Source organism: Ovis canadensis, chromosome 6, assembly GCF_042477335.2.
Source record: "Ovis canadensis isolate MfBH-ARS-UI-01 breed Bighorn chromosome 6, ARS-UI_OviCan_v2, whole genome shotgun sequence".
NCBI lineage: Eukaryota > Metazoa > Chordata > Mammalia > Artiodactyla > Bovidae > Ovis > Ovis canadensis.
In genome coordinates this window covers 133,843,948-133,860,583 of record NC_091250.1, presented here as the reverse complement: position 1 = coordinate 133,860,583, position 16,636 = coordinate 133,843,948, and the positions used below count along the sequence as shown (strand labels likewise).

At 69.6% G+C, this 16,636-nt stretch overlaps 2 protein-coding genes across 11 annotated transcripts in view; one reads left to right on the top strand and one right to left on the bottom strand.

Moving 5' to 3' along the window:
• Window positions 1-5,614, top strand: part of TMEM175 (transmembrane protein 175) — a 21,817-nt gene extending 16,203 nt beyond the window's left edge. For 3 of the 4 annotated variants that reach the window (XM_069594969.1, XM_069594971.1, XM_069594972.1), the window contains 7 exons: window positions 17-68; window positions 189-224; window positions 663-746; window positions 1,016-1,180; window positions 2,680-2,758; window positions 2,898-3,033; window positions 4,016-5,614. In XM_069594969.1, the coding sequence (XP_069451070.1) occupies window positions 17-68; window positions 189-224; window positions 663-746; window positions 1,016-1,180; window positions 2,680-2,758; window positions 2,898-3,033; window positions 4,016-4,688 (1,225 nt within the window). In that variant the 3' untranslated portion in view covers window positions 4,689-5,614. The remainder of the gene's footprint in view (window positions 1-16; window positions 69-188; window positions 225-662; window positions 747-1,015; window positions 1,181-2,679; window positions 2,759-2,897; window positions 3,034-4,015) is intronic. The other variant, XM_069594970.1, reaches the window with a different exon arrangement.
• On the bottom strand, window positions 4,981-16,636 carry DGKQ (diacylglycerol kinase theta). Of its 7 annotated transcripts, none has more exons than XM_069594965.1 (23): window positions 16,218-16,636; window positions 14,373-14,452; window positions 13,705-13,804; window positions 13,274-13,359; window positions 13,079-13,204; window positions 12,696-12,849; window positions 12,549-12,620; window positions 12,349-12,449; window positions 12,045-12,265; window positions 11,867-11,957; window positions 11,718-11,772; window positions 11,559-11,620; window positions 11,130-11,280; window positions 10,702-10,740; window positions 10,007-10,122; window positions 8,644-8,795; window positions 8,280-8,428; window positions 7,989-8,167; window positions 7,690-7,790; window positions 7,441-7,587; window positions 7,150-7,261; window positions 6,417-6,569; window positions 4,981-6,196 (listed from the first exon to the last, which is right to left on the bottom strand). In XM_069594965.1, exons 1-23 carry the CDS (start codon window positions 16,489-16,491, stop codon window positions 6,095-6,097), a joined length of 2,823 nt encoding a protein of 940 aa, XP_069451066.1. In that variant the 5' UTR covers window positions 16,492-16,636; the 3' UTR covers window positions 4,981-6,094. The 7 variants fall into 7 exon arrangements, with proteins under 7 accessions (XP_069451066.1, XP_069451062.1, XP_069451063.1 ...); XM_069594961.1 differs by having other exon boundaries at window positions 10,603-10,740; window positions 16,218-16,580; XM_069594962.1 differs by having other exon boundaries at window positions 12,549-12,849; window positions 16,218-16,620.

Here is a 16,636-nt window from a genome sequence, read left to right as displayed (position 1 = left end):
TCCTTGAATTGTTCAGGTTGTTCCAAATTGTTGGGAAAATAGACGACACGCTGGCCCTGCTCAACCTGGTGAGTCTCTCCTTCGGTTCCTGGGCTGGAGCTCCACCGCCAGGAGCCAGGGCTGGCGGCTCGGCCCGGGTGTGCAGGGCTGGCCCCCCAGCCGCCCTCAGCCGCGCCCCCTCCCCCCAGGCCTGCATGATGACCGTCACCTCCCTGCCGCTCACAGTGAGCCCCCGGGGCTTCCGGCCCCAGGCGCACCCCAGGCGCACCCGCCCTCCACTGGCCCCAGAGCACGCCCTCCTCAAAGCTCTCAGACCCGTCAGCAGCCGGCCTGGACCACGTGGTTGCAGAGGTCTCCAGGAGCCTGCCGGTTCCTGTCACGGGGCGCGGGTGGGGCTGGGGGTGGGGAGATGCCTGCCCGGCCCCCGGAGACCCCAGCCTCCTGGCCGAGCTGGGCGCATCCCCGCCAGTGACCCACCCTCTGCTCGCCCAGCAGCTCCTGGATTCGGAGGGAGGGCCGTGCTCTGAGGGTTTAAAGGCTTCACGCTTCGGCCCAAGGGCTCCCGTGGCAGAGATGCTCCCTCCCCGGACGGCTCCGCAGCGGCCCGGGCTTGGCCCAGCGGACTCGCGGGGGCCCTGACGTTGTGGGTTTTCTGGCTACAGTTTTCCTTGATGGTGGCCTTCCCTGAGGTGCCTCTGGGCATCTTCCTGTTCTGCGTGTGTGTGACCGCCATCGGGGCCGTGCAGGTAGGGTGCCGCGCCTTCCTGTGTCTCAGGGCACAGCTGCGGTGTGGGCTTGGGCCCCGCTGAGGAGCCTCTGCAGACCGTGCCTGCAAGGGCGCGCCTGCCCCGGGCACCCGCTTGGGGCCCGGGCCCGCATCCTGATGTGGACAGAGAATGAGAGGGGGCTGAGGCCCCATGCCCCCCGCCCCGAGCGGCGCGAGGGTCCCGCCCCCTCACCCCAGCACTCGTGGCGCCCGCGTGAGGCCCCCTGCAGCCTGCAGCGTCTCCCGCAGGCGCTGATCGTGCTCTACGCCTTCCACTTCCCGCACCTCCTGAGCCCCCAGATCGAGCACTCTGCCCACCGCGGCCTCTACCGGCAGCACATCCTGGGCATTGTCGTGCGGGGCCCCGCGCTCTGCCTGGCCGCCGCTGGCTTCTCCCTCTTCTTCTACCCCGCGGTGAGTCCAGCGCCTGCCCAGAGCCACCACAGTGCAAACCAGCGGGCCCGGGATGCGTGACCCTCTGCATGTGTGTGGGGCCGTGACCCACTGAGACAGGAAGTAGGGAAAGACCTTCCCGAGCCAGGAAGGACAGAGTGGAGGAAAGGGAGCGGCAGGCACGGTGGGCTTGCCCCTCAGAGTGCTGGGAGACGGCAGCCGCAGGCGGGGCTGCGCCTGATTCTGTCCTGGCTGAGCTGCAGCTGGAGACGCTTTGCTCACATGGGCGGGAAGATAAGCCCCACCAGCGGCGACTCGGCAGCTCCTGCCTTTACCTGCGCGCCGGTGAAGCAGAGTGAACCCTGAAACCCAAAGCACCGCAAGCAGTGTGAAGGAGCGCATTTTAAACGTCTAGTAAATGTTTCAGGAGAGTTCCAAATTTAAAATAAACAGAACGGCAAGGGCTGCAGGCCCACTCCCTGCAGGATGGAGCTGGGGGCTGGGGCTGGGGTCCGGGGTCCAGGGTCCCCCAGCTCAGGCCATGGGTGGGGCGGGGGAGATGACGTGTCCTCTCACCCTGTGGGGGCTGCACCTCCCGGTGGACCCCACTCCTGCTGGTCAGGGCCCTTGGGGACCTTCGGGACCAGGCGCAGTGACCCTGACCGTGGCCTTCAGGTGGGCGCTCCCCGACGACAGGGCAGGCCAGCAGGGGTGAAGCACAGAGGGCAGGCCTGGGGTTTGCAGCGCCTGCGCTGTGGGTGGGTCAGCCCCCGGCTCTGGCCGGGCTCAGGCCGCGGAGGTTGTTGCGTGGAGGACAGAGGGCCTGGCTGGTGTGGAGTGAGCAGCCTGGGCAAGGAGCAGGCCGAGCCGAGGCCCCTGGGTGGGCGCTGTGAGTGCCGTGAGGATCCTGGGCAGGGAGGGGACTGGACCCTTGAGTGGTGGCAGTGGGGAGGAGGGCACTGGGCTGCCACAAAGCAGGGAGGGTCTTCTTGGGGCTGGGACCCAGGTAGCCCCTCCCCCATGTCCCACCTTCCCGCAGCCGGGGTCTGGCCTCTCAACCCCTCACCGGCTTGCCTGAGGCGCCTGCCCGTCACCTGGGAGAGCCCCCTGCCCAGCGCCTCCACAGCTCCCCAGGAGCCCTTGGCCATCCTCCCAGGCGTGCTCACCGCCCCACCTCCCCCACCAATCTGGGATTCTGTCCTGGGCCCACCTTCCAGTCCCCACCACGGTCACCGTGAGCCCTTGGCCATCCTCCCAGGCGTGCTCACTGCACCCCCCAACCCCCGGATCCAGGATGCTGTCCTGGGCCCACCTTCCAGTTCCCAGCACGATCACTTCCCTGGCCCACCGTCCCCACCTCCATCTGGCTTGTCTCCATCAGTGCTGACGCTCGGGTCGGGGGCCTGCCCACCTAGCTCAGGTTCCGCTCAGCCTGCTGTTCACGCACACACACACCCTGACCCTGCCATAGTTGTGCTCCCCCGGGCCTCAGCACCCCCTGAAGTGCTCTCTCTGCACAGTCATACCTGCTGATGGCCACGGTCATCTTCCTGCCCTACGTGAGCAAGGCCGCCGGCTGGTGCAGGGCCCAGCTTGTGGGTAGGTGCCTGGTGGGACTGTCCCGGGGTACTTCGGGGCTGCCGCCAGGGCCCGCAGAGCATGGGCCGGGCGTCCCTGCAGGGCCCCCCGCTGGCCCAAAGTGCTGAGGGCTCGGCCACCCCTCCCCGGCCCGCCACAGGCCCCAGAGAGCCCCCGGCTCACAGCGTGGAGGTCTTCACCTTCGACCTGCACGAGCCGCTCAGCAAGGAGCGAGTGGAGGCCTTCAGTGACGGGGTCTACGCCATTGTGGCTACTCTGCTCATCCTGGACATCTGGTGAGAGCCGCGGGCCCCCCTCCCAAGGGACTCCCACCCGCGGGCCCCAGACAGGGCTGGCTCCCCCCGGAGCTGCGGGCGGTGGGCGGCTGCTGCATGGCCCCCAGCTTCCCGTGCCCGCTCTGCCGCTTGGCCAGGCAGCCTCTGCGTTGGTCAGAGTTCCAGCCTGTTGTTGTATCTTCGTTTCTAAGTTACTCCTTTTCCAAATCTTCCATCCTTTTCAAAGCCTCTTTGTTCCTTGGCCATATTTCTGTACATTCATATTTTGTTAACATCGAAACTCTGATTTTGCATTTTGTATCTGATCATGTAAAGTCTTGATGCTCCTAAGCTTCTCTGAGTAGCTTTTTCTTACTGTAACTTGTGAATTTTAAAAAATTAGGAGCAAATGTCCATGGGCACAAATCTCTGAGGCCCAGACTGAGGCTCTGCCCTGAGCCAGAGCCCTGCCCGCCTCGTCCCTGCTGGGTGGCAGTGAGGGGCAGCTGTGGCTGGGCGCCCCATGCGTCAAGGTTCCTTTCTCCCCCAAGAGGCACAGCCCGAGGACCCAGGCGGGGGTCCCCGGGAGCCCCCAGGCTGTCTCCTGCCCCCACCCGCCAGCGTGCATGGGGCTGCCAGGTTTGTCCAGGCTGTGGCTGTCGTCCACGACCTCCCCCGTGTGCCTGAGACTCTTGTTACAGTCAAGTTCAGCCCGGGCAAAGCCCCGAAGGCCTGTGGGGCCACGCCCCATGGAAGGGTCCCTGCAGGGGGGTGCAGGCCTCCCAGCACCACCCGTGCACGTCAGAGGGGCTGCGGTCAGCCTAGACAGCAGAGGCCGCAGTGGAACTTGAGCTTGAGGTGAAGGCCCCGCGCATGTCAACAGAGAACCGCCGAAACTCCGCACGTGCTGCTCACGCATCCGAAGCTCGAGTGTGCGGGGGCCGCCGCGCTGACCGGATGCCAGAGGCGGGGCCCCTGCAGATTGGTGTCTCTCTCCCCTCAGCGAGGACAACGTCCCGGATGCCAAGGACGTGAAGGAGAAGTTCCAGGGCAGCCTGGTGGCCGCGCTGGGCGAGTCCGGGCCGCACTTCCTGGCCTACTTCGGCTCCTTCGCCACGGTGGGCCTGCTCTGGTTTGCCCACCACTCGCTGTTCCTGCACATCCGCAGGGCCACGCGGCCCATGGGGCTGCTCAACACGCTCTCGCTGGCCTTCGTGGGCGGCCTGCCCCTGGCCTACCAGCAGACGTCAGCCTTTGCGCAGCAGCCCCGGGACGAGCTGGAGAGCGTGCGCGTCAGCTGCGCCATCATCTTCCTGGCCAGCATCTTCCAGTTCGCCATCTGGACCACGGCCCTGCTGCGGGAGGGGGAGACGCTGCAGCCCTCGGCGCGCTTCGGGGGCCGCGAGCACGCGTTCATGTTTGCCAAGCTCGCCCTGTACCCCTGCGCCAGCTTGCTGGCCTTCGCCTGCACCTGCGTGCTGAGCAGCTTCAGCACGGCCATCTTCCACGCCATGCAGATCGCGGTGCCCTTCGCCTTCCTGCTGCTGCGGCTCCTGGTGCGCCTGGCGCTGGCCGGCCTGCGGGCCCTGCGGGGCCTGCTGGGGCCTGTGCGCGCGTGCCCGGCGCCAGGGGCCGCGGACGAGGCCCAGTCCCTGCTGCTCCCTGCCCCCTGCTAGCGCCGCCCCACCCCGCCCCACCTCGAGGGCCTCGTGAAGATTCCTGTTCTGCCTCAGATTACTTCCACTTTGCAGAGAAGAGTCTCAAGGCAGCTTCACTGTGTTGCTTGTGCCCGTTGTCTGCTCGAGCCAGCAGAGATGAGCCCCAGAGGGCTGGCAGGAGGCGGAGGCCCAGCCCCTCCCTGGACTCAGTCTACACCCCAGTGCAGAGGCCCCAGCAGGCTGCCAGAGCACCCCCCACCCTCCACGACTCGCCCCGGGCACAGCAACGCAGGAGACGGACAGCAGCAGGGCGGGTGCCCAGACTCTATTTGTCCAAGATATAAATTACGGTCACCTTCAGGGAGTAGGTTACACACGAGGAAGCTCACACAGACTCAGACTCGCTTACACGCAGGGCGCTCGTCCACCCGAACAACAGTGACAAGACAGTTCCCATCAACCGGTGCAGCTGCGAAGCAGAAGCTGACTCCACCCCCAGGAGCACAGGCCCGAGGGACACACACCGGGCACTGGAGGCCCGCGGCCCTCGTGGTGCCCGTGTCTGGGTAGCTTTGGCACGAGCTTGGCGGGCATAGGGCTGGGCAGGGCCGTGTCTGAGATCGAGGCCAGTCTCAGGGTGCGGCCGCCACCCAGGGTGCGGGCCTGGCAGAGCCAGCGCCAAGGCAGAGGGGCCTCCGGACCCCCCTTCCCAGCCTCGGGGTCCCCAGGCAGCTGGGCCCGGCTCCTCCAGGGCCGAGACAGGGCTCCGGGCCAGCTGGACTCCGGGGCTCTGAGTGACCCCCCCGCAGCCCATCTGTGTCCCCCGTCCCCACGCAGAGAAGCACAGAGACGAGTCTGCTCGGTGGACACGGAACCCGCGTGCTGACTGCTGACACGTGGGGGGCGAAGCGCTTTCCCCAGCCGATTAAACCTCTCCCGCCGCACGCTCGCCTCACTTCCTCGGGGGTCCCGGCCGGGCCAGCTCCTGTTGCCTCCAGGGCACCGCACACCTCCCGGGGGGCCAGGCCCACCCAGCTTCCTCAGGGCCTGCCTCTCCCAGCCCAGTCACGCCAGGGTCCCCACAGAGCTCCAGAATGGGCCAGCCAGGCACTGCGTGGCCTGGGAAGCCAGTGGCTGGGGTGTCCTGGGACTGCGCTGGGCACCCCCAAGGCGCAGAGAGCCAGCTGCCCTGCAGGAGTGTCTCAGGGCACTGCTGAGGTCTGGTGCTGCCCAGCTCAGGGGCCCAGAGGTGGCAGAGGGGCTCCAGAGGGGTGCGTGTCCTCCAGGACAGCGACCTGGGCCCTAGGGAGCCCCTCACCACCCACCCAGCAGTCTCCACGTGGCATGGGGAAGAGACAGGGAGGCCAGAGGCCACAGCTGTGGGCACATCTGTCCGCCGCTGACTGCTGCTCCAGGACGCACCACTACTTGGGGTCCCCCTCGGGGGCTGGTGCCCCATCTGCTCGCGCGTCCTTGGGCGGCCCTGCCTTCCTGGGCTTCTGCTTCGCCTTCCTGAGCATGTGGACCTGTCCCAGGGCACGCAGGGGCGGTCACAACTCAGGCCACCTGGCCACAGGGCCCAGAGCCACCACCCCTGTCTCAGCCAGTTTCATGGAGGGGGACGGAGTGGTGGCTAAGGGCTGGCCGCCTTATCCGGCCCTGTGACCTCTCAGGGTCAGAGAAGAGCCAGCCATGGCTGGACTGCCCACCAGTCACAAGCCCGCTTCCAACCCCACTCTGATGTACCTTAGGGCCCGCAGCCGAGATGATCAGGTGCCCGGGAGCCTGGACCCAGGGTTCACCGTCCACCTGCACGGGTGTGGCCTTGAGGAGGGTAACACGGAAGTAGGACCCCTGGGCAATGCGGATGCCCGAGCGCAGCCCGCTCTGGACCTGGCCCTGCGGAAGGGCGGCCAGGCTCAGCAGGCGCGGGCGGCACTGAGGGTCTGCTCTCCACCCCCACGCTCCCCGCGTGCACACCCCGGGCCCCGGCCTCCAGCCCCCACGCTCCCCGCGTGCACACCCAGGGCCCTGTCTCCAGCCCCCACGCTCCCCGCGTGCACACCCAGGGCCCTGTCTCCTGGTCCCACGCTCCCCGTGCGCACACCCAGGGCCCTGTCTCCAGCCCCCACGCTCCCCGCGTGCACACCCAGGGCCCTGTCTCCCGGTCCCACGCTCCCCGTGCGCACACCCCGGGCCCCGGTCTCCAGCCCCCAGGCTCCCCGTGCGCACACCCCGGGCCCTGGCCTCCAGCCCCCACGCTCCCCGTGCGCACACCCCGGGCCCCGGTCTCCAGCCCCCAGGCTCCCCGTGCGCACACCCCGGGCCCTGGCCTCCAGCCCCCACGCTCCCCGTGCGCACACCCCGGGCCCCGGTCTCCAGCCCCCACGCTCCCCGTGCGCACACCCAGGGCCCTGTCTCCAGCCCCCACGCTCCCCGCGTGCACACCCAGGGCCCTGTCTCCAGCCCCCACGCTCACCATGTGCACAACGCCCGTCACCCCCACCACCTCCAGCAGCCCGTCATCCATGCGCGGCTTCTCGAACCTCGAGTCGCTGTCAGAGCCCCACAGGTCGGCCCCTGAGCCCCAGCTGCATGAGAGGGAGGGGCACAGAGGTCAGAGGGAGGCTGGACAGGAGGGCGGGGTCCAGAGTCCAGGAGCCCTGTGTGTGGGGGGCATGCAGGCCAGAAGGAGACTGGGCAGGAGGGTAGGGACTGGAGCCCCGTGCACGGGGCAGGCAGGACAGGGGGGCGGGGGCGGCGTGGGCACCTGGGGATGTTGATGAAGATGAGCCCCTCGATGCTGGGCAGCTCCACCTCCTGCTGCTCCACCTGCAGCCGCAGGGCCCTGTGCAGGCTGCGCGAGTGGCTGATCTTCTGCAGGCCGACCCGCACGTACACGCCCTTGTTGTGCAGCCTGGCAGGGGACTCGGCGTCACGAGGGGCCCCCGCCCCCTGGTCACGGCTGGTGAGCCCCCAGGAAGTTCCGGGCAGCACCGCGCCGCCCTTGCGCCCTGACCTGCTCGTGAACTTGCCGGGCTCCTCCTCCCGCGCCTGGTGGAAGTCCAGGCTCAGCTCTGCGTCGATGCCAATCCCACAGTAGTTACTCATCTGCACGATCTGAGGGCAGGATGCGACTCCCTTGGACCCTGTCGACCCCCAGGGGCTCCCCGCTTCCTGCGAGCCCAGCACCCGTGGCCCTGCTCTCCGCTGCCCATCCGCCTGGGAACAGCACTCAGAGCAACGTTGGGGAGTGGCCTGGATGAGGACAGACGGCTACCCACAGGGCACCACACCCTCACCCGGGCACGCTGGTACCTTGGGGGGCTCTGCATCTGCCTCGCTGTCCTCCCCGCCAGCAGGCTCGTGAGCGTCCAGCAGGATGGTCCAGCGGTCCACAAGCACGGCGTCCGCCTCGTCCACTGACAGCAGCACGGAGAACAGGTCCTCCCCGCTGTAGCCCGCGCCCCAGCGCAGGACCCGGCCCAGGTCATTCCCTGGGAGCCACAAGACAGACCGCCTCCGCACCGGCCCGCCGCGCCGCCCCCAGCCCAGCCCAGCCCAGCCCACCCCCACCCCCCACCCCCCCTGGCGTGCCGGCGACCCCACCTGTGCCCAGGGGCAGGATGGCTACAGCAGGCTCCGGGCAGGCCAGGCGGTGCCGCACGTCCTCCAGGGCGGCGAGCACCCAGCCCACGGTGCCGTCCCCGCCGCACACCAGCACCCGGAAGCAGGGCACCTGGGAGAACACGTGGAGCCTGGCAGCAGGGAGACACGGCGTGTCCGCCACCGCCAGAGGCCAGCGGGCCGCAGCCGCCCCGGGCAGGAGGGCCCCGCCCCGCCCCGGGCAGGAGGGCCCCGCCCCGCCCCGCCCCGGGCAGGAGGGCCCCGCCCCGCCCCGCCCCGCCCGCCCCGCCCCGGGCAGGAGGGCCCCGCCCCGCCCGCCCCGCCCCGCCCCGCCCCGCGCGCTCACCCGGGCAGCGGCCCCCCACTGGACAGCTCGAAGACCTGGTGGGGGTTGAGCAGCTTCCGGAAACTGCAGAGCAGGTCACGGCCCTTGAGTCCTCCACTCCTGGGGTTCACAAACACGAGCAGGGGGCGGCAGTCTGGGGCCAGCTTCGTGTGCTGACGGGTGCGGGCTGCGTCAGGGGCTGCAGGACGGCCCCCGGGGGAAGCCAGGCCTCCCCCGACCCGCAGCCCGCCCCCCACGCCGGTCTGGGACTGGCCTTCCTTGGGAGGGAGGCCATGTGGCCACCCCCAGCAGTAGAGAGAGCACCCACAGACCACTGGCCAACGGGCAGGGACGGTGCCCGGAGCCTGAACATGGTGCCCCCTGCCATGACATGTCTTCAGGCCCCACCCCCGCCTGGCCCACGGGCCCAGGAGCCCAGGCGGGAAGGCCACCGGGACCCGCCCGGCAGTCAGGAGGGGCACATGGGCACACAGGGCCGCCCCACACCTCACCCCAGCGAAGGGTAAAGGCCCTCCCCACACACAGCAGAAACGGCACTTAAGAGAGCAGGGGTCCCCAGCTGGTGGGGGTGGGGGGCTGGGGCCCCTGCCGCGGGGGCCGCTGGGTAACGAGGGACAGACAGGCACAGACACGGTGGGCAGTGGCGGCACACAGCTCCGCCGTGGCTCGAGGCTGTGGGCGCGCAGAGGGCGTGTGTGCGCCCCCGGGGCAGGGCGGCCTGCAGGCAGCGCTCGCCCCGTTCGCCAGGGCAGGCAGCTGCCGGGGAGAGGGCCGGCAGGGCTCACCTGTCTCTGGCCGCAGGGCAGGCGGAGGGTCCCCGGGAGGGCCCCCCACGGCCACGCCCTTGTCTGGACGGTTGGCCAGGGCAGCAGAGACCGCAAGGTGTGGCCCCCAGCCACAGCCCGGACTCTTTCTGCTGCAATTCTGCCCGACTTCAAGTCGGGGGCCACGGACACCCTTGGTGATGGGAGGCGCCCTGGGCAGCCAACCGGGCTGAGGACCAGAGGTGCACCAGGGCACAGAGCAGAGGACAAGGTCTGCTGGGACTTCGGGACCGCCTCGGGCGTCGGGGAGGATCACCTACTGAGGAGGCCCACGGTGCGAGCAGGGCCCGGGGGCCTCCCAGGCAGGGCGAGTGGGGCCAGGGCCCACGACCGCACCACGGCTGCCGGCGCAGTCACACACGTGGCAGCTTGAGGACGTGCACCCTGCAGGGCTGGCCGGCTGGGGCTGGGTCAGACCTCAGCCCCTCCCGAGGAGTGAGCTGGCCTTGTAGCAGACGTTTGGACTTTGCTCCAACGGCCCAAGATAAAGACAAACCGCATGGGAGCCACACCCCCAGACCCGCCTTGGCGCCACTCACCAGCACCTCTGGGAGCACCAGGGCAGTCAGTGGCCGGCCGCGCACAGCTGTGTCCCTGACCAGCATGTACAGCCGCTCGGCCTCCGCGAAGCAGGCCACGTCCAGCACCACAGCACCTGTGGCAGGTGGGCGGTGAGCTCGGGTGCCTGTCTGAAGGTCCTGGCCCCCACAGCGTCTTGGGCCAGGGCCCCAGCTGCAGGGGAATGACCCCAGTTCTGGCCATGCCCACTTTGGGCCAGCCTGTCCCGAGGCATGCGTGACTCCTTCCCCTGGGGGAGGCCTTCAAGGACGGCTAGGCTCAGAGATGGGAGATGCTGGGTGGACGGAGCAAGGCTACCGGAGCTGGGCTGGGGCAGACACACCCCAGGGCCCACAAGAGCCACAGAGGGTGTTGGGAGCTGCTGTCAGCCCCCAGAGGGGGGACACGCGCCCCACGACACTGTCCTCCTGCTGGGGAGATCTAAAGTTTCCCAGGATAAACGCTGGAACCCGCAAGCAGGACAGGCTGTGGCGAGAATATTCTCTGCACCTCAGTCACATTTTAGCAAAAGCATCACAGCTGGGAGCCGGGAAACAAACACCATGGTTTCCCCTACCTCTGGGCCCCCAACGAGGTGAAGCCAGAGGGCGGGGCTGCCCCGCCTGCTCTGAGGGTGACCTTTGACCAGACCTAGCCTCGGTCTGCAGCGGCTCACCTTGGGCGGAATACACGTGGCTCACCGTCACCAAGGCAGCTGCAAAGATGGGGGCACTGTGATTGGATGCCGGGGACTGGCCCCCAGGGCCTGTGGCCACCCAGCCTCCCAGACCAGAGCAGCTCACACCCCCCATAAGGGAAGCTCACTCGCCCAGAAGTGCCCCCTACTTCAGGCACAGGGCAGCCCCAGGGCCCAGATCAGGAGGCTCAGAAACCCTCCAGAGGAATAACAGGCCCTGGGCCTCAGACGTGAGGACAGAGATCCTCTTGTCAGGAACCAGTCTGGCACGTGACTGAGGGACAGAGGAGCAGGAGGGCCCCGCCTTGGCACCGCAGCCCCCGGCCCCCCCTCAGGACTCCTGGCCTCTCCCCGACCCTGGCCAGGTGCCCCGCCAGCCCAGTGCACGGCAGTCCAGGCAGGCGCACCTTTGCTGGCGACGGCCTCATCCAGGAGACTGCGGTACTCCTGGGGGGACAGGCCTGGGGGCAGACCGCCCACAAACAGAGAGATGCGCGGGGCCAGCACGCTGTTCTCAGCCACGTAGAACCGCGTCTGGCTCATCTGCCGCAGGGACGTCTGCAGAGAGGGGACGCTGAGCGGAGCACCAGGGACACCCCCCGCTCTGCCAACAGGGGCCAAAGGGGAGACACCCCAGGCCAAGAGCCCCCAGAACAGGGGAGGACAGGAGAGGAGGGACACACGGGGGCCTCGGGAGGGGAGGCACTTCGGGCAAGGACGGCCAGCTGCCGGCCAGCGCAGACTTGGTGTCCTCAGGGCAGACTCCCTGTCTACAAGGGGCAGGCCGTGCCCCAAGGCCAGCGGCTCCCCAGGGGCCAGTGGCCGCACCCACTGACCTGCCGGATCTCACGAAGCCGGTCCAGCACGGGCTCCTCGTCCGCCAGCACGGTACGCTGGACTGCGGGGTTGAGACGCCACCGTTAGCCCCAGACGCCCAGGTGTCCTGGAGCCCCTGGGCAGACGAGGTCAGGGCGTGGGCCAGGCTGCCCCCTCACCTTGTCTGCTGCCCATGTGCACCTCTACCAGCTGGAAGCCCTCGACCCCCTCGGCCTGTGGGGGTACAGTTCAGGGTATCAGACCTAGACGGGACCCTGCCACCCCAAGACTTTGGCGGGGCAGGCACACAGGCGGGGCGGGCACGCACCTGGCATCCAAGCAGCGGGAGGACCTCCAGCACCACGCTGCGGGCAGTGCTCTGCGGGGTCACACGGATGGACACGTAGGCCACACCCAACCTGCAGGGGACACGCTCAGGAGCTGGGTGGGCAAAGCCCGCGCTCCTTCCCCCCACCCTCCACGGCCCTGCTGGGACCTGGTCTCACTTGAGCCAGGCCGGGTAGATCTTCAGGATCTCCTGGGTGCGGGGCAGAGCGCGGAGTACCCAGGCCTCGGGAGCCGCTCTGCAGCCCTCCTCCTCAGAGGGCCCCGCGCTCCAGACCTTTCCCGCAGCCGCGGTGTGGCCAGGCTGCGCAGGTGTGGGGACCGCCTGCAGCTGGAAGCCCTGAGGGTCCTCGGGGATGTAGTAAGCCCGCAGAGCCGCCTCCTGCGAGAGGGGAGCAAAGGTGGGGCCTGCCGGGGCCAGGCCTGTGGGTGCCTGCGGTCCCCCACGGCCGGGCCCCCTCTTACCAGCACCTCCTGGCTCCGGGCCAGGCGCGGGACCGTGACTACACGAAAGTGGTTTCGCTGCATCGCGTCGCTGCCGTCAAAGATCTTCAGAGTCTGCTTGCCTGGGCCGCAGGAGAGCACGTGCAAGTCCGTGGAGTGAGGGCCGGTTCGGGGGAGCGGGACCCGGGGTGTGGGAGCGGGGACAGCCAGGGGCCACTTACCGGACTCAGGCGCCCCCACCTCTCGGCCCGGGCCGGCGGAGACGCTGCCGTCGGCGCTGTCCTCCCCATCCCCTGCGGGAAGGTCACGGCCGGCCTCAGTCAGGGCCCGGCCCCGCGCCGGCCACTCCTCCCCGCCGCCCCGCTCACCGGGCTCCGGCGCCGCGCTCTCGGGGATCCGGAAGCAGTGCATCTTACTGAAGTTTCGGGACAGGAGGCGCACGCACGCGGGGGGCAGGACGAGGGTGCGCAGGCGCCCGAAAGTGCACTCGGGGGCGAGCGCCGCGGAGCAGACCGAGTGGGCCTGCAGGGGAGCGGGTGCGGCTCGAGTGCGGGGCTCCGGCGCAGAAGGCCAGGCGGACCCACCCCGAGTGCCCCCAGCCAGAGACCTGAGTCTCCCCTGCACCCTCAAAGGCCGGAGGGCAGCGCGATGCAGACGAGCTGTGCCGAAGACCCAGGACCCGGTCCTGCGGCGTAGCCCCGACCCCCGCGCGTCAGCCCCGCCCCGCAGAGGCCCCGCCCCGCGCGCCCACCTGGACGCCGCACCACTCGCAGCGCACGCCGGCCGGCACGTCCGAGGAGCCGCAAGTCTTCCGGCAGAGCTCGCAACGCGCGCCGGACGGCAAGATCCCCTCCCGCCAGTGGTGGAGGTGCGCGTCCTACGGAGAGCGCCGTCAGCGGCTCGTCCGGCCGCGCTCCCCGGCCTCCCCCAGGCCCCGCGCACTCACGTGGTCGCGGTGCCCATCCTGGTGGCACTGGCGGCAGTCGCTGCAGGCGAAGGGCACACAGTCGGGGTGAACGTGCAGCTCACACACTGGGGGGCGGGCAGGGTTAGGGGGCCTCTGGTCGCTGCCCACCGACCCTGCCCGCCCCCTGCTCGGGCCTGGGTCTGCCCCTCCCCGGACCTCACTTTCCTGAACGTTTGGGGGCCCGTGGTGAGAGACAGGAGCACCCTCGACCCCGCGGCAGGATGGGAACCCGCTTCTCTGCGTCTCTCCCGCCTAGCCCACCTCGGCACGCAGGGGGCGGCCCTGCGATGGCCCGCACCCACCTCCCGGCCTCCCACCCCAGACCTGCGGCCCGACCGCACCGGGGGCGGGGCCGCCCGGCCGCAGAGACCAGGCCCCTGGAGCGGGGCCACGAGGGAGGCTGGCGGTACCTTCGCAGCGGAGGCCCGGCGCCTCCAGGCCCTTCCGGCACACGGAGCAGAACCTGCGCTTCCAGAGCCCCCGGGGGCCGAAGCAGTGGGCCACCGGGACCTGGGAGGGACAGAGCGCAGCCTCAGCCTGGATCCCCAGGCCTCCCTTCCTCTCTGCCTAGGGAGCTGCCATCACCAGCCCTGGCCCCTCAGTCCTCCCAAGCCCTGCTGACGGGGTCCTGTGTGTGCCTCTGGGCCCCTCCATGCTCCCAGGGGATCCTGCTAGGGACCACCCGGCATGCCGACTCCGCCGGTTCCTTGTGCGGGACTGACTGGGGGCAGCCCCAGGGCGTGACCTCAGACAGCCCCCTCTGCAGCTCAGGCCCAGCTGCACAGGTCCTGGCGACCCCCAGGCCTGTTCCCCTCGCTGATACATTTGGGGCCAGCTGGATCAAGTACAGATGGAGGGAAGCACAGCCACAGGCTGCTGGGTGCCAAGGACCCCAGAGAAGACAGGGTCAGAGCCCTGGGGAAGGGAGGCCCCCTGCTGCCCTGGGAGGGGCTCTGCGACAGGGATGCAGCGTGAGGGGGCCACTCCCAGCCCAGCCCCCACCACAGGAGCCGGGCCCCCAGACCCTCTGCGCCCTCCCCCCAAAGGCGCAGGTGCAGCTGCCGAGCCCCATACGCACGCGGACCAGGCTGGGAGCCACACTCGTGCAGGGGATCTTCACGTGTTTCAGGCACTTCTCATGGGACATGAAGTTGCAAACTGTGGGAACGAGAGCCCTGTGAGTTGGCCCCTGTCCTGCCCAGGAATCAAGAGACCCCAGGGCTTGGCATGCAGGAGGGAGGCCGCACCAGGGCAGACAGCTTATCACGGTGGGCCCACCCTCACACTCTCCCAGACCTTCCTGAGCCTAACCCTGGCCATCAGGGTAGGGAGAGAGCGTGGAGACAGCCTGGTCCTCAGCCCCACCCCCAAGAGCTGAGTGAGGAGCAGCTTGGTGGCTCTGGCCATCCGGGATGACCATGCGCTCTGGTGTCCTGAGCGGGCCCTGTCCACCCCCCACCCACCCCCACACACACACAGGCCCAACTCCTTCCAGTCTCTACTGGCAGTGGGTAGACAGGCGGGGACTTGGCCAGCTCCTGCATCTCTGCCTGCCCTTCTCCAGGGACACTCTTCCCTCGCCCCCCACAACTGCATACACCCCCAATTACCCCTCCCACACACAAGGTGGCTGTCCGGACCAGGGCCAGCCTGACGGACCAGTATGCCCTGCCCCTGAGGGCAGCTGGCCCTGCCTGGAGAGGCAGATGGCCCAGAGCTCACAGTGGGCCCACCCTCACACTCTCCCAGACCTTCCTGAGCCCACTGGGAGGCAGCAAGGGGGCACCCTCCGTCCTGGGGAGGGCACCCTCCGTCCTGGGGAGGGCACCCTCCGTCCTGGGGAGGGCACCCTCCGTCCTGGGGAGGGCACCCTCCGTCCTGGGGAGGGCACCCTCCATCCTGGGGAGGGCTGCAGCAGGGTGAGGCGCCCGCCTGGCACAGCCTCGGAAGGCGGCCGCTCTGGACAGGTGGTGCTCAGCTTCCTCCTCTGGCCCACAGAGAGAGCCCCTGCTCCTCACACATCCTGGGTGCTCCCTGGCAGGCGAAGGCGCTCTTCCTCCCACACCCTTGCCAGGCCTCTCTGCGTGCCGAGGTCACCAGCTCACCCTCCGGAGCTGGGGAGAGTGTCCGCACATCACCCCCATTTCCCTTCCGTAAGCTCCTTCGCCCCTCAGACCCAGCGCCCACCAGCAGGAGGTCCTACCTGTGTGGGGGACCGGCTACTTCCCTGGAAGCTCCTCCCCCCAGACCCAGCCCAGCCGCCTCAGCACACCAGGCCCCAGGCTCCTGGGTCCCCAGAGCCCCGGGCCTGTCTCCCTGGGCAGGGCAGGGGCGCCCCGCCCCGTCCCACCTCCCGCTGAGACGCGTGGAGACGCCCAGGAGCCAGAGGACGGAGGGCCTCCCCGCCCGACCAGGCTCGCTTGGCGGCTGGGCTGGGGCCCTGTCAGGGCACGTCACACTTGGGGTGGCAGGCCTGGCCCAGCTCCCTGGGAGTCTGAGCCCGGGCAGCCCTGCGGGCAGCAGCACACGCCCAAGAGAGAGCAGACCAGCAGCAGCCGCGGGAGCTAGTGGCCCAGGCCGGTCCCGCCTGGCCACGCACGCTGCTGGCCCTTGCACCTGCCCAGGGTTGGCTGGCCTCGTCCCCGGTCACTGCACCGGGCGGCTGTCGCGCTCTTCCCTCAGCGGGTTCCAACCCAGGTGAGGACGCCCAGGGAGCGGTTCTTTCCCTTATCGTCCTGGGGAGGGGCCGCGGCCGCTTGACGCCCCCCAGACCCCGCGAGGAGCTGGTCTTCATAGCCTCCGCCGGGAGGTCTGGGCCTGGCAAGCTCCTGCCCCGAGGGCAAGGGGCTCTGTCCCGGGGAGGCCCCTGCTGGAAGTGCAGAGAGCCGGGGCTGGGGTCCGCGGTGGGGTCTCGGGCGCTCACCGTCACACAGGATGCCGGCCAGCCCCCAGATGAAATCGGAGCAGAGGTGGCAGAAGGTGGGCTTGGTAAGCGTCACCTTCCTGAAGCTGTGACTCGGCGCGGCGGGCACTGGGGGCCTGGCGCCCGACCGCTCCGGCCCCGACCCCGGCCCGGACCCTGGCCCCGATCGCGAGCGGCTTCCGGCGCCCAGCTCAGGGCTGGAGGTCGGGCTGCCAGGGCGAGGGGAGCCGCCGCCAAGCCATCCTCGGGCCCCGGACTCGGCCGCCGCTGCCATCCCCAGCCAGGGCGGCCCAAGCCCCGGCGGCGGCCGACTGCGGGCTGCGCGCTGTGGGCAACCGGGGCTGCCGTCCCCGCGGTCCCCGCGGTCCCCGCGGTCCGCGCCGGGCTTCCGACTGCGCCCGTGCTCACTGCGCAGGCGC